The sequence below is a fragment of the Myodes glareolus genome, chromosome 14 (assembly GCF_982192425.1).
Source record: "Myodes glareolus chromosome 14, mMyoGla1.1, whole genome shotgun sequence".
Taxonomy (NCBI): domain Eukaryota; kingdom Metazoa; phylum Chordata; class Mammalia; order Rodentia; family Cricetidae; genus Myodes; species Myodes glareolus.
The window spans coordinates 52,115,470-52,132,560 of NC_142039.1; the positions used below are offsets into that span (position 1 = coordinate 52,115,470).

The window sequence follows — 17,091 nt, forward strand, 5'->3', positions numbered from 1 at the left end:
GCAAGACAACGCCCTAGAAACTTCTATACCTCCAACTCCTCTGTCTCTTCCTATGTGGCATCCTGATAGACCACTGTGCATCTTTCCAGAGTGTCACCAGCCTCTCAGCATCCTTTATTTTACTGATGCCCTCCTCCCCTTCTCGTGTTTGATGTGTGAGCATGTGTTGTGTACGTGGAGGTCCAAGGACAACTCTGTCCTCTCCTTCCACCTTTGCAAGTCACAGGGATCCAACTTCACCCTTGCACAAGCTCAATGACCAGATCACTGCTTTCTATATGACATTTTCCAGATGAAATCAGCCCAATCAGCCCAAGGCCATACTTGTTCCCCATAAAACTCAACTATGATTTGGTGCGATGCCTCTGGCTTCTTGAAGGCTCTGACAAGAAGCTGCATAGCTCAGAACTGCTGTTTTACTGGCTACAGAAATGTGGGTCTGTTAGTCTTACATCACAATAGGGATCATTTATGAGGCAGTGTCTGCCCGTGAGAAGAAAAACAGGGCAGAGGCAACCTCCATGCACAGGGGAGGGACGTGCTTTGGGTTGATTTAGTGACTCACTTGTTCCTTGGGGGCATCTGTTCCTACCTAAAAGCACTTGCCTGAAGAAGATGCTCAAACATCCAGAGGGGACTCTTCTCCAGTGACAAAGCAGGTAGGAGCAGAAACAAACAAACAAAAAAGGCGGAGGAGACCTATCCAGAACCCTGTCCACACTCCAATCCAAAGGCCCACTCTCACATGCTCTGTTTAAGGAGGGACCACGATTTGGAGCAGACTTTCCCCATGAACAAGGGCTTTTGTAATTACTCGGGATGGATCTACGCAATGAAGGAGCACTCACCCACATGGGTGTGTACGGAAGTTAGAGGTTGGTGTGGGGATGTCTACATATGTCGCTTTGCTTCTCCATTTTCTTTTCTTTTTCCCTTTTCTTCTCTTTTTGGTATGGCACCTCTATTGAGCCTGAAGCTTGAAGCTTCAAATAGATTAACAGCCAGGGTGTCCCGGGTCCTAGGTGCAGGGGCTTACAGGCAGTGTCAAGCCTTTGCATGGGTGCTAGGAGTACAGAGTTGGGTATTCATGCTTCAACAGCAAGTACTTTACCCACTGAGCTATCTTCCCACCTCCAAAAGAGCATTTAAAGCATGAAGGCTGAGTATAACTCAGTGATGCAGTACTTGATCTGCATCCAGCAGACACATGACTTGACAGCGCTGTGGGGAAGAACATAGCGGTAAAGTGAGTTGGAAACAGACTGCAGAAGGCCTTGAACTCTAAACCAAAGCCAGTTGGTTTTCACCTTGGGCCAATGGGGAGCCACCCAAAGGTGTGTGGGAGGAATAGACTGGAGGAGATCACCTCTAAGAGACTAACTTTATCATGTTCGGGATAGTGACCCGAAGCAGGAGACAGAACTTTGACACTAAGAGCCCGGTATTTTATATAATAAAGGCTTGAATTAGATTAAATGGGGGAGATTGGTTCTTGGAATGGGTTAGGGCAGTGGAAGAGGAGTGTGGCTAGGAACAGAGTATAATGACAAAAAAAATGAACATGTTGTAATGACACCTACCACATTGCATGCTAACTTAAACATTTTTTAATATTTAAAAAAAATCAGGTCTGCCAGCATATGCCTTTAATTCCAGAGATTGAGAGGGAGAGGCAGGCAGAGCTCTATGAGTTAAAGTCCAGTCTGATATCTATAGTGAGCTCCAGACCAGCCAGGAATATACAGTGAGATTCATTCTCACGAAGTGGGTGGGAGGACTGGAGGGAAATGGTTCATCCGTTGAGAGCACATGTTGCTCTTACAAAGGACACAGGTTTGTTTCCCAGGATCCACATGGTGGTTGACAACCATCAGTAACTCCAGTTCCAGGGGACCTGACACCCTCTTCAGACATACACATGCACGCGGGCAAAACACTCACACACAGAAAGTTTTGAAAGAAAACAAATGATTGGAAAAAGATACAGAGGGTATTTTAAAGGAGGGAAAATGAATTTTGTGACTAATTAAATTTGGGGAACACAACAAGGGAAAATTCCCAAACGTGATACCCAGATTGTAGAATGAATGACAAGTGGGGTGCCTGTGCCGTTAGAAACTGTGAGCCAGCGAGTGAGTGGAGGAAAGATGAGGCGTCCCAGTTGGAGACATGGGAGTTGGAGTGGCAGCAGGACACATTGCCATGGGTAGACGGTGACAGGAAACTGCAGGTACAGCCTGATCAATCAATCACTGGCAAATTTATCCAATCAGCTCCTTTGTATCTCCAGGAAAAATGTCTCAAAAGCAACTCAAATGCCAGACACCCAAAATTTAGCTCATCACCTTTCCTGCCTGGCTGGTCTCCTTCCAGCTTCCCTAATGCAATAGATAACACCCTCATTTAAAACCCTCTGACACCTTTAATGCCTTCCATTGGTTCTCACTGTCATCTCTTTTTTGAAAGTAATGTTTCTATTAATTCTTGGAGAATTTCAGTGTGTTTGGATCATATACACCTCCTACCTTGTTCCTCCCACGAGCTCCTCCCGGAGCCACCAGCATCTCCTCACCTTTTTTTTTCTCTTTCTTCATTATCCCATGCAAATATATAAATACAGCCTGCTGAGTCCGTTTAATGTGGCTACTCTGCTTATCTTTTTAGATTAACCACTTGGTACTGAATAACAAAGTAAGGAGCTCATCCGTGGGAGGACTGATTCGCTGAGTCGCGCTCTCTCGGGAGTCATGACTACCTATCACCAAAAACAAATCTCTCTAAATCTCCAAATCTCTCTACCTTTGGTTCAGTTCCATCATTTCCATCACAATCACCAAGCTAGCACCATGTCACCTAAACTGTCCCCAAATTGCTCTGACTACTCTCTAATCTCGTTCTTACAAAGAGAGCGACCACATGGATCTTTGCATAAGGAAAACCTTATCTACTCCCCTGATATAAAATGTTTTAAAAACCATCATGTTGTCATTAAGATGGAGTCACACTGGTTACATGGCCTTAGTCTTTTCCTTATGTAGCTCTGACTGTACCTAACAGTGTTATGCTTTGAAATGTTCCAAAACTCTGGCCTTCGTTCATCCGCCAGAATATTCTCCATGCACCCCGATACCTGCAACCTCTGAGACTGCCACGCCTACCTAACTTCTAGTTACCCTCCCACTATGGCATCAGTAATCTCTTCCAGGAGCCTCACTTCCTTCCCGAGCTTAAGACGTTCCATCATAGTTGTCACTAATCATATCTATTTTTATACAATGCTTTACGTTATCCCTTCCATAATTCTCCCATCTCCATTAGAGATGAGGAAATGAGATGCTGAGATTCAAATAATTTGCCTAAGATTAGGTAGAGTAAGGAGGTGATAGGACCATTAATTCAGTATCAAGACTGTTAAATGTTTTATTGTATCTTGTTACCTCTGACCATTCAGATCCATTACCTGGGCTTTGAAGGCCTTTAACAAATGGAGCTTAGGCAAGTCGCATGGCTCAGAAGGTAAAAAGTGTTTGCTACTAGGTATGATGGCCAAAGGTGGATCCTGGGATCCAGGACTGAAGAAGAGAACCTAGTTTTGCATGTTGTCCTGACACACATACGTACACACACCATAGCATAAATACACATACGCTAAACAAATGAAGCAAAGTTTCAATCAAATTTGGGCTGAGGAGATGGATCCGAGAATAAATAATAAAGAGCTTCCCACACAAATGTAAGGATTTAGGTTTGGGCCCCCAGAACCCACGTAAAGCCAGGCACAGTAATATCTGTTATCCCAGGGCTCCTATGGCCACATGTGTGAGAGCTGAAGAATCCCCAATAGCTTGTGTGCCAATGACATACAGAGCAGCAAAACAAGAGACGCATCTCACACAAGGTGCTCAGAAGCAAAGGGCTGACACCTGAGGTTGTCTTTTGACCTCACGGCACCTACACTCACTCATGTGAACACATGCACCTGAGTGCACACACATTGTACCCCAACAGAAAGACAGGGGGTAAGGATAAAATAAAAAGACAGGAGAAGTAGCACACACCCCTAATTCCAGAACGTAGGATCCAGAGACAGCTGAACCTCTATGAGTTTGAAGCCAACCTAATCTACATAGCAATTTTCAGACCAGTCAGGGCAATAGAGTGAAATCTAGTCTCAAATAAGCAGATAGATAGATAGATGGATAGATAGATAGATAGATAGATAGATAGATAGATAGATAAAAATCAAACTTCTAACATAGGTGCATTTTATTATATGAAAATAATACCTGAATTTAAAAGATAAACTAAGCCTTGAGATACTCACTTTTAGATTTTCTAATAGTAGTGACCCTAATGGATATTAGGTAAGATCTGACTAAGGGAGTTCATTTATTTTTAACTTTTCTTTTCATAAAGATTTTTATTTTATACATATGGGTGTTTTTGCCAGCATGTATGTATGTGCATTGTGAGCATGCAGTACCCTTGGAGGCCTAAAGAGGGTGTCAAGTGCTCTGGAACTGGAGCTAGAGATGGTTGTGAGCCACCATGGGGATTCCAGAATCTAACCTGAATCCTCTACAGGAGGAGCCAGTGTTCTTAACCACTGAGCCATATCTTCAGCCCCAGTTCTTAACTGTTATCATTCACTAGAGTATTAAAGTTACAGCTTGCCTTTAAGTACTGCTTCATGTATGTTACACGAATTCTAAGATGTAGTATTTTAGTTCAGAGTATCTTTTAGACCTGATATTATTTAGTAATATGTTATCTAGCTTCTAAATAAGTAGGATTTGTTAGGCATCTTTTCAAAAATGTTAATTTCATGACATTGTAATTGAAAAATACTGTCAAATGAGATATCATCTTTGGACTTTATTGAAGCTTCTTTTATGGTTTAATGCATGGCTATTGCAAATATTGGGCAAGAATTCCATTTTCATTTAAGATATTCATATATTTTTGTATGTTAAGCAAATACCCATGCTATCTCTATTTCTAGTTGATCTATAATTCTTTGAGATGTTCATTAAACTACTTCTAACTATAACAGTTAATTTATATATTTTCTTATTTGTTTGACATAGTTCAAGATTATATTGTTTTCTACCTACCGTTCTTTATACATTTCTTGTTTGGGTTTCTAAGACAGGTCTCTCTTTGTAGTCCTGACTGTGCTGGAGCTCTCTACCCTCGAATTCACAGAGCTCTGCCTGCCTCTGTCTCCAGAGAGCTGGTGTTAAAAGCATTGGGCCACCACATCAGCTGTTCTTTGAACATTTTAAGCTGTGGAATATACTATTTTATTTCATTCCCTTATCACATACAAGGAGGCTACAAAAGGAGACACACCAGTGAAAAGAAAGAAGAAAGGAATAGAGGAAGTAGAAGGGACTTCCTCCTGAAATCAACACCCAGGATTTACTTCCTCCAGCTGCACCCCACCTTCCACACTTCCACTCCCTCCTAGTGGCATGTTAGGTTTTTCCTCCATCAATGGAGTAAGAAGGCCAAAGTCTTCATAAACTAAGTATCTCCTGAAACAGTTGTCTTGTTAATCTCCTCAGTATCTCTCAACCCAATCAAACTGACTGCTACACATAACCATTACATCCTGTGAATCAAAACTTCCAGCTGGGGGTGTAGCTCAGTTGGCAGAGGGCTTGCTAGCGTGCACAAAGCCCTGGATTCAGTCGCCAGCACCATGTAAACCAGGTGTAGTATGTATACCTATAAGCTCAGGACCTGAACGGTGGAAGCAAGAGGATCAAAAGTGCAAGCAAGCCTGGGGACAAATTACTTTGGAAGCCCATTTGGAATACATGAGACTATGTCTTTTAAAAAATAAAATAAAATTAATAAAATTACTAGGGACTGGAGAGATGGCTCAGCAGTTAAAAGCATTTACTGTTCTTCAGAGGAACTGGAATTGCCTTTCCAACAAACATGTTGAGTGGCTCACAAACTGCCTATAACTTTAGCTCCATAGGATATGATGGCCTCTTCTTGCCTCCTCTGGCACCAGAATATGCACACACACACATCACACACACACCACATATACAAACACACACACCGCATACAAATATAAATATGTTTAAAAAACTTTCTAGTCAGCTGGGCAGTGGTGGCACACGCTTTTAATCCCAGCACTCGAGAGGCAGAGACAGGCGGATCTCTGTAAATTCAAGTTCAGCCTGGTCTACAAGAGTTAGTTCCAGGACAGGGTCCAAAGTTACAGAAAAATCCCTGTCTTGAAAAAAAAAAACAACAACAAAAAACAAAAAAACCTTTCTAGTTACACAACAAATAAATGCCACAAAAGTTAAAGAAGACAAATAATAATAATTGAAAAATGAGAACAAATGAAGCCATTCATTTTAATTGACACGAGAACCCCAATGATCTTTTTGTTTAGCTTTATTTTTTTAATAATTTTTTAAAAAATTATTTTTTTAATATCTTTTCTCATTTTACATACCAAACACAGTTTCCCAGTTCCTACTCCCTCCCCTCCTCCTGTTCCCTCCACATTCTCTCCCATCTCACCCCCCTCTCCCATCCACTTTTCAGAGAGGGGAAGTCATCCCGCAGGAAGTCAACAAAATCAGGAACATTGTTTCGGAGTTCGAGCGAGCACATTGTTTTGAGGCAGGACCAAGGCCCTCCCCTTTACACCTAGGCTGAGCAAGGTGTCCCTCCAAAGAGAATGGGTTCCAAAAAGCCAGTACAAGTAATGGGGATAAATCCTAGGCTTGAGCTCCCAAAGTCTAGTCGAAGAGTGGGAGGAATGAGAATATGAACAAAGAGGTCAAGTCCATGATGGGGCTACCCACTGAAACAGCTTAGCTGAGCTAATGGGAGCCCACCAACTCTGCCTGACAGCAAAGGAACCAGCATAGGACCAAACTAGGGCCTCGGAATGTGGATCACAGTTGTGACTGTGCCCACTGCATGCCCACTGGCAGTGAGAAACCCAAGGATCTTAATCAATATTGGTCCTTGTGCTTCTCTCTCCAAGATCACAGAATCCTTACTGATTGAAAATTCTCTTCCCTCCTGCCCCCACTGGTCCCTTAGCCTCTCTATGTCTCTATGGAGATGGGTGCTAAGTGAATAGCTCCCTGGAAGAGGCCCTTTGACCCCACCCTCTCCTGTGGCAGGTGAGGAAATGACAGAAGGAGGAAGTCTGTGATTTATTAGAGGTCACACACCTAATGACTGTCAGAAAGAAGGTAGAAGAGACTCAGCTCCCAGGGCCAGCAAGATGGCTTCGTGAATGTCATCAACATGACGACCTAAGTTTCATCTCTGGGACCCACATGCTGAAAGGAGAGAACTGACTCCCCAAAGGTTTAGGATGACCAGCTGTCTTTCCTGTTCTCTCCTCAGACTCTCCTTCAAGGGAGACAGATAATTCTATCTCTCACTTTGTGTTCTATAAACTGTGTCCAGTAATGGATCACTCCCCGGAAGTGCGTGGTAAGGGAGCCTGATGGATGGAGGGGAACCACAGCACACAGAAAAATTCAGATGCAGAGACTCTTTCCTGAAAATCTTTCCACAAAGGGCATCCTTTATGTGTATGAGTGGGAAACATTTTTGGACTTGAAACTGACTTACACATCTAAGACCGACTTATAAGCTTGCCTCCAGTTTGGACACACCCATCTTAAACTGGCCAGGGAGGGCAGTGGAAGCCCAGAAAGGCAGGGAAGTATAAAAGAAAACCCAAACCAACAGATTGGTAGAAGCAGACCCTGGGGCCACCAATTTGTGCAGAACGAACTCCAGAGTCCTCCTGAAGGCGGGAAGATGCTCCTGGAGAGACTTGGTCTCTGCTCCTCATGGGTCAGCTCTGAGCCATGGCCTTGGGGATCTGGCATGGAATATGAGGATTAGAATCCTAAAGCCCGGCAATTATGGCTCCGACGCCTCACTTCCCTTGGCATTAGCATTCTCTCTGTACTCACACAGTGCAGAGGTGCCAGGAATTCCCCTCCATTTCTTCCTGGACCAGACTGCCTGCAGAGTCCTCAGAGAAGGTAAGGGGAAGGAAGTGAGAAAGACAGAAAGACATGAGTCACACAGTGACTGCTGTCCCCATCTAAGGCAGGTGATAACACAGGGCAGCCGCGAGCAGCCGGTCCAGCCTTCTCCCCAGGCGTAGCCAGAGAACACTTGTGACCAGGACAGTAGCTGATTGCAGATGCTCATGCCCTCCATCCTGTCACACTGGGATCCTCCGTGTTTACACATCCTGCCACCTGAAGTCACTCACTCTTCATGTCCCCAAGAGAAAAAAAAAAAATGTAGAGTTACAGCCAAAGGATTTAGAGTTTTTTTTTTTTTAAAAAAAAAAAAATGGCTCCAGTTTGTAAGAAATGAGGCAAGAGAGCAAAGAAAGTCATTGCAGCTCCTCGGCTCCAGCGAGCCCAGCGGCGAGAACTGAGTGCTGAGGGCATCTTTCTCCCACATTCTGCCATGCACCGAGTGTGTGACCCTGAGCTCTGTGACTGATTCATTTCACATCTATCAAGGGAGGTCAGGGGAGGTCCAAGCAAAATGGCCTCTCGAACATGACAAGTCTCATTTACAGTCAGGAAGTGGGAATAAGGTCAGCGAGCCCCCAAGGAGAAGAGAACCGGAAACTCCCCCCAGAAATCTGCTGTTTCTCCCCGCAAGCACCTAAGTCCTTGAGCTCAGGATTCCCAGCCGTGCTTTGACAAGGAGCACCCAGAGGAGGGTTCTTGACCTTCAAGACCAGAGGAAAGATTGCCACTCTAAGGCGAAAAGATGCAGAGGTAATTTCCAAGCACCAAGGGACAATTTGTCCCTTTGTCATCTCTACCCAGTATCTGACAGTGAGTCAGCGTCTACCACGGAGCGATTAAAGGCCACTTGGCTTTTGATGTGTCATTTGAACTTCAAGCAGTCGAATAGGTATTCCACTATTACTTAATTTAAAAACCGAGTGGGAAAAATTTGAATTCAGATGAAAAATTCTACAACTTGTTTGGTTTCTTTGTTTTGTTTTGTTTTTGCTTAAATGATGCCTGACAAAACACAGATATCCCACCCGTGAAATGCTCCCATGTTAACTCTCTGGCTAATAATAGTGGCTTACATTTGCTAGCTGTAAATGTGTTGTGTGTCCTTTCACACACATGCTTATGACGTGTGGTTCTGACTAGCACATTACAGATGCGGCACTGACATTAAATAAACTCATGGAGATGACCAACTGCCATTCCCGTTATGGGCTCATGGACAAACAGGAAGATGATGTTAATTCTTCAGGGTCATACCACACTCCACCAGCAAACCTCCGGTTAGACCAGCAAGAGAATTTCACACACTACCCTGATCTGGAAAGGCCTCAGTTTCCCCAGTTGCCTGTGTTGACAACAGCAATCTTGATGTACCATTGCAGGTTGGAGAGTGAGGTCAGTTAATCTGTACACAGGGAGAAAGTGTGAAGCTAATACTCAGGCTCATGTCAAAATAACTTCAGGGTCCACATCCTTGGCATCCTATGCCTGCTTCAGAATATTTAAACCAGGCATTAATACAATTCTAATGCCATTTCCGAAATCAGTTCTCAACAGGGTACAGAGAATAACAAAAGCAGAGTGTCTAGATCCAAGTTCCAGCTATGCCACTACTCCACGGGAAAAGTGAACCTCTTTGAGCTAAGCATCCATCTATAACGAATCATTAAAGGAGATTGCTCACCTGGTGGGCAGACCAACCCTGCAGCTGCCCAGGCCCAGAACCAGAATTGTGATTGGCCCACTCCAACATCCACCCCATCTATGATCTGCTAGAGCACTTGAGGGGGTTTGACCTGCATACCCAAAGCTGCAGGATCTCCACAACACAGAGCAGCAACAGGCTATCCAAGAAGAGTCCCAGTGAGGGCCCAGCATCGATCGTGTAGTAGAAACCAGAGACCTGAACCAGATCAGTGTCTCTTTGCAATGAACACTTGCAAGTGAAAATATATGGACAAATGGGTTTACTGCGTGACTCACTCGGTCACACTTCAGCTTCCACGACAACACTTTCTTTTCTATTTTTTGTCTTAAATTTTGTTTTATTTGGGGGTGAGGGAGTGCTTGCAGGGGCAGAGGGAAGATGCGAAGGGACAGGGAAATGAATGGAATCAAGATGCAGGATGTGAAGGACATAAATTAAATTTTAAAATGTTAGAAAAGAAGAGGTAGCATTCACTAAAAGTCAGAGAAGCATGTATAATAGTATTTGTTGGCAATTTTCACATTAGGTGAATCCAATCTAGAGACTGGATGCAAGTAAATATATAAATTAATGAAGGGAAAACCTGACCTTAAAATTGAGCAATAATATGAAAACACTGAGATTTCAAATAAAATTTGATGTTGGCTTAAGAGAAAAAAAAGGATATTATTCACAAGGTGTTGGTGAACATTCGAGAATCTCTGTGTACAGTGCTCAGTGTACTCCGGTATGAACTACACTCTCACAGATCTAAGGTATTAAAATTGGGGTTTAGGGCTAGCACAATGGCTCAGTGGGTAAGGGTGCTTGCTGACAAGACTGGCAGCCTGCGTTTGATCCCGGGAGTACTCATTATAGAAGCAGAGAATCGAATCCTGAAGGACTGGCGCTATCGTGAATCCCCATCTGCTGCAGCGAATCCTCCCCATCGGGATTGTCAGTGAAGGTGGGGGGCAGAGCACGGACCGGCCTTGGGGGGAAGCAAGAATCTGACCTGGAAATGCAGAGCGTTTATGGGGAATGGGGACCCAGCAGGAGCTGTTGGCAGAGCAGTGGGTGGTTTGGCATCAGAGATAGTGTTTCAGTCTATGCCTTTGGGGATTTATTTTGGAAAAATAAAACAGGCCATTTCCCTTGCTTTTAAGACACAAAGAAAAAACATCTCTCATTTCTGAAGTGCTTTTAAGTTGTGTTAGACACAGTGAGGCAGAGCCTCAACTGACAGAGTAGGGCAAGATTGCTGTTATCCATACAGGCAACTGAGGAAACTGAGGTCTTCCTAAATTAATCAATGTTCTCTATAGTAACATAACTTATAAAATGACTCTCTCTCTGCCTCCCACCCTCTAAATATATGTAACAGGGATTTATTGAAATGACTTAAAAGCTGCAGTCCAGATGGTCTAACAGTGGCTGGCTGTGGACAGAAAGTCCAAGAATCCAGTAACTGCTCCATCCACAAGACTGGGTGTCTCAGCTGGTCTCCTGCGCATGCTGGAATCCCAAAGAAGTAGACTTTAATGCCAGTGAAGGAATTGATGTGTTAGCAAAGGAAAGGCGAGCAGGCAAAAAGCAAAAGCTTCCTCCTGTGCCCTTATATAGACTTCCAGCAGAAAGACATATATATATACATGTCTTCCCTACCTTTAGATCTGGGATTAAAAGTGTATGTCCTACTGTCTCAAGATCTGTACTAAAAGTGTGTGTCTTCCCATCTCAAGATTCAGATCAAGGGTCCAGACCAGAAATGGATTCAGCCACTTCAAATCAAGAAAAAAAAATCTCTCTCAAGTATGCCCTCCATTTCTGGATTGTAGTTCGTTCCAGATGTGGTCAAGTTGATCACGAAGAACAGCCACCCCAGTCAGGGAGTGAAAGTCTTTTGTAGGCCTTGCCTACGGTTTGCAGAGGAGTGTGGGGTGACTGGTGAAGACCTGATCAACCCCCCTGCTTGTCCATGACCCTAAAAGTTACCTGTGAAAAGAACTGACTCCATTTGTCCGAGTGCGCACACAAATAAGCCATCAATAAATGTGAAAAGAAAATGTGGTTTAGGACATCAGAGATCCTATTGACACCTTGAAGTCCCCAGAGAGGAGGGTTGTCTCTCCCCCCAGCTGCCAGTTTCCTCAGCTTTTTAAGATCCTTTATGTAGTCTCTCAGATTCCAGGGGGAAAAAAGTAATCGATATTAAATCAAGCTGATGTAGAAGGCCATTCCTGCACTGAGCTCACTTTTCATTCCTACGTCTTAAAGCAAGGGAAATGGCCTCAGTTTTATCTTTCCAAAATAAATCCCAAAGGACACAGACAGCAACACCATCTCGGATGCCAAGCCACCCACTGCTCTGCCAACAGCTCCTGCTTCTTCCTCCCAGCTCCCTAGCGATGTATCACTTCCTGTCTCTGTCTGAGTATCTCCTTCCTTCTGCGCTTTTCATCCTTTAGAATGAGATATTGGTTACCTCTCGATCTCTCAGCTAGGCTATAGACCACTCGAGGACAGGAGCATCTCCTTGTCCATCTGTATCCTCCAATCTGTCACAGAGGTAAAGAGAGGAACAGAGGACCAAGGGTAGTTCAACTGTAGAGTGCTTTCTGGGAAGGGGCAGGAGGAGCTGGGATCATTCTTGTGTGACACAAGCAACCAGGAATGATGGCCTTCCAAACATCATGACTCACTCGTTCATGTGTCGTTAATAGATGTTGATAAACTGCAAGGAACCAAGAAATCGGCTTCTATTGTAGCGGAAAAGGGCAAGTTTGACAACTTTAACCATTGTGTTTTACTCTATCATTTTTAATGCGCTGTCGCTTTGACTTGGTGCTAACTGCTATTTACTGCTTCCTAAGCAAAGCACAGAGTGCTGGCTGGCTCTCAGACTCAATAAGGACCTGGGAAAGGGCCTACAGGTATTTTGTGAGCTTTTGTGAGCCTTGGTTTTCCATCTACTGCAGTAAATTTCTCCTGTTGGGATTGTCATTGCAGGAGGTGCTCAGAGACCTCAGAGAACAGAGACCCCAAAAGGATTTTATGGCATTCCAGGTAGATCACCGGCCAGCCTACGGGGAAAGCAAGATACAGGGAAAGCAAGAATACAACCTGGAAATACGGTGCCCTGCCGGAAACTTATCCCTGAAGAGAAACAATGGTAAGACCAACCAGGAGCTTTTAATTGGTTCTTGGAGAGTAGGGAAAGAATTGTCAGCTCTTCCCCATATAGTGATGGTATTGGTTCATATTCAGACCCTGGCAACACAAGCGTGGAGGCTCCACAGCAGCGTATTCAATTCACAGAGCCCGCTCCCCTGAAAGCAGGCCTCTCCTTCCATTTTCTGTCTCCTCCCACCTGGCTTCTCTAAATTAATAATAATAATAAAAAATGCCAGAACTTCCCTTTCAGCACAGTGGTTCCTTTCGTCTCTTCTATGGCTTTTTAAAGCAACTTTTGATGACCTGAGAAATACTTGGCTGGGTTCCAGTCTCCACTTCCTCCAGGTGAAAGACAGGGCGTCCTACACCCTGTGTTTATAAACCCCAGAAAAAGCTACACTCATTCTTTTCGTTCAGCTTCACTAAGGGGACATCTGGATTCCTGGCAGAGCAAGGCAGAATGAGAAAGGGGTTTTCTTCATTGCTAAGAAATGCCTAACAAGTCAGGGGCACTGGAGCCAGCAGCCCAGAAATGCTTCTCAGTTCTTTCACACGTGTTGCACACCAGAAACTTGGAACTTGGGGTTGAGGTGGATAGACAATGGAGAAGGCACAGACTCCAGGCTGAGTTTTTCTTCTGTTGACAGAATTACAGGATCCAATCATGCTTAAAGGGATGACGCAAAATAGCTACTCATTGAGAGGGACAGAACCTGGTGAGATCTAATGAGGGGCAATTAAATTCCATCAGGCCAGAGAGGAGCATGATGTATGTGAAGTCAAGCGTGTTTTCAAGTACAGGCGAAGGCGGGCTGTAGGAGCCTCAGACAGAAGTCAGGGAGAAAGAGTGAGTAGAAGGGAGTTGACGCCACACTGAAGAGCGGCTGTCCCCATATCCCTCCTTCCTCCCTCCTATTTCAACTACTGCTACCTCCAGAGTCTTTTCATTCCTCAGCAGAGACACTTGTTGCCGCAACAGAACCACTCCAGATACATTAAAGCAGAGATCTCTGCTTAGGCCAGGTTGCCTTTCACTGTTTAAAATGAAAGAGCTTTTAATGTTGTCCTTGTTTTCGTTTTAAAGGCAATACTTGCAGTTTCTTTCCTCTTGAAAGTCTTAAACTTTTCTGTTGGTATTTGAGACGTGTTACTGGTTTTGTTTGTATTTTCACTTGTTTGCTGAAACTGGGTCTCTTTATGTTGCCCTAGCTGGCCTGGAACTCTTTATGTAAAGCAGGCTGGCCTTGAACTCACAGAGATCCACCTACCTCTGCCTCCCTAGTGCTGAGACTAAAGGCTGAAGTGCCACCCTGCCCAGCTTTGTTGGAGGTTGTTGTTGTTTGGTGGTGGTGTTTGCTTGTTTGTTTTGAGGCAGCATCTTAAGTCGTCCAAGGGTTTAGACAAGGATGACTTTGACCACCTGGCCCCCCTGCCTCCTCATTTAACATTTTTTGGAAGTCTATATCCCCACCAAAAAAAAAAAAAAAGTAAAATAAAGTAAATCCATATTTACTACCCAGATCATAATAAAGTTTATATTACCTAACTTTTCTATGGAATTAATGGAAATTAATAGCTGCCTATCAAAAACAAGTATCAGATTACATTTTATATAACTTTTGGTATTACTTTTATACTAAATTATAGCTCATAGTCATCCTGACATCTGTGTCATCATTTGAATGCCTGAAGGTCACCCCACTCGACACTCAAGAGGTTCTCATCCTCACGGTTTTAGGCAATGCTATGATAAGCATCTATGTGTGTCCCTGTGCTTGCATCTGGCATCTCTCCTTAGTCCAAGTCTATAGAAGCAGGAATAGAGGACCACAAAGATATGTTTAACCGAATTAGCATGCGTTCTCCTCAGATGCAAGTCAAATGGTTTAAAGTCTGACTGCATCTCTAATGAACACTTCTCACACAGTTCTCTATCTTGACCCCTCCAGTCTCACAAATGCCTGAGGTGCCCATCGCCTGGCCACTTTTCGTCATCAGGGTATTTTCCCTTATAGATTTTAAAGTCATGATCCATAATGAAGATGGAAATTATTTACAGAGCCACAGGAATGATGTCACAATAAAGAAGACAAGACAGAATGTGGGGATGGTCTCTATCTAATACCCTTCAAATCAAATCATTGTTGTCAAGGAGGAAATGCTATGCGTTAAGAAAAATCTGTCCATCTGCATGGAAGATATGGATCATGTGTAAGCCATCTGTCATTCAAATGGTCACCAGGACTTTCATTTCCAACGTAGATTGTCTGTGCTGCTAAAGCAAACTCAGATTTGGAGCAAATGCTCACCCATGGTGACTGCCATTCCTTTCTATGTTCCATTTCAATTGTTAAGGACACCGAGGAGCCTGTCCCCATGATGACCTTAGTCCACTCACGTTAGACCCAATGGCACGGACATCTTCATCACTGCCATGACAAATTAAGTCGGCAAAGCACCCATGAGGGTAAGCCACAGAAGCCAAAGAGAGCTTCCTGAGAGACCCCGGCATCATATTCCACGTTCTCACACCTCTGGATGCTCTAGTTTCCGCTCTGTTGCTGAGATTTTTTTTCAAATGTCCAAAAACATTAGGGAGGAATTTATGTGGCTTACATGCCCAAGCCACAGTCCGCTACTGAAGGAACCGAAAGAACTCGAGCAGGAGTTGGAACGAAAACCGTGGAGGAACACTGCTTGCTGGCTCACTTACACACTCAAACTTAGCTTCCTTACACAGCCCAAGACCGTCTGCCCAGGGAATGGTATTGCCCCCATCAGTTATCAGTCAAGATAACCTCCAACTCGAACTCACAGAGATCCACTGTCTCTGCCTCCTGAGTGCTGGGATTAAGAGCATGCATCACCAACAGCCAACACGCTCTGTTTTAAAATGGGACCTTGCTACTAGACTAAGCAGGCCCAGTACTCACTACATAGCCCAGACTGATCTAAAATCCATAGCAATCTTTCTATCTTAGTACATGCTGTTCTTTTTTTAGAACAGTTTGATGTACAAATACCTGCCTTCTCATCGTGCGCTCCCCATGGCACACAGTAGGCATTCGTTAGATGCCTGTCAGAATGAACTAAATCAGTTTCCCTCCATGTCCTTCATTTGTTTGTTGGTTTTGGAGGCAAGGTCCAATGTAGCCTGGTGTCCTAGTCTCCTGTTGCTGCTATACAATACTCCAAATGAACAATTTATGAGAGAAAGGGCTTGTTTTAGTGCCCAGTTCAAGGTACAGTCTATCCTGGTTGGAAATAAAGGCAGCGGGAGCTTGAAGTTTGCATCAAAAGACAGCAATGAATGCATGCTGCTACTCGGTTCTCTTTCTCCACCTGTAGAGTCCAGGATCTCAGCCAGGGAATGGTCCTACAGTGGGTGGGTTTTCCTGTCTCCATTAGGATAATCTAAGTAATCTCCTTCAGGCATTATGCAGAAACTTAGCCTCCCAGGTTATTCTAACCATCACACCTAGGATGGCTTTCAATTTCTGATCCTACTGCCTCTACCTGCCAGGGTATTAGATTATAGGCATATGCCATTGCACCTAAATCACACATCTTTATAGTATTCTGTAGTTGGAAAGTAATACTAGGAATAACTATTTTTATAAATAGCATGCTATTGCCTAAAGAACAGAAAGATAATGCCAAGAAGAACTTCCCTGAGAACTTGAAGTTATCAAATCCTCAATTTAAAAAAAAAAAAAAAGTTTGTTGGTTAAAGTTTCTGTTGCTGTGAAGAGACATCATGATCATGGCAACTCTTATAAAAAAACATTTAATTAGAACAGCTTACAGTTTCAGAGGTTTAGTTCATTATCATCATGGTGGGAAGCAAGGCAGCACGCAGGCAGACATGGTGTTGAAGCAGAAGTTGAGATTCTTTACATCTTGATCTGAAGGAAACAGGAAGTGGACTGAGGTACTGGAACGTGGCTTGAGCATACATGAAACCTCAAAGCTCTTCCCCACAGTGACACCTCCTCCAACAAGGCCATACCTACTTTAACAAAGCCACACCTCTCAAACAGTACCACTCCCTATAAGTTATGACAACCAATGACACTCAAGTTACCACACTAGTGTATGGTGCTAAGTACTGACCTCAGCAGCCCTGAAGCAAAGAGACAATGGATCTCTGTGAGTTCCAGAACTACATTGTCTTTCACC

General features: G+C 43.8%; 1 protein-coding gene across 1 annotated transcript in view; it reads left to right on the top strand.

Moving 5' to 3' along the window:
• The first annotated feature begins 533 nt into the window (after window positions 1-533).
• Cdyl (chromodomain Y like) overlaps window positions 534-17,091 on the top strand; it is a 221,924-nt gene continuing 205,366 nt past the window's right edge. Inside the window, exons 1-2 of the mRNA XM_048428142.3 lie at window positions 534-659; window positions 12,748-12,910. Coding sequence (XP_048284099.1) covers window positions 12,908-12,910 — 3 coding nt within the window. The 5' untranslated portion in view covers window positions 534-659; window positions 12,748-12,907. The remainder of the gene's footprint in view (window positions 660-12,747; window positions 12,911-17,091) is intronic.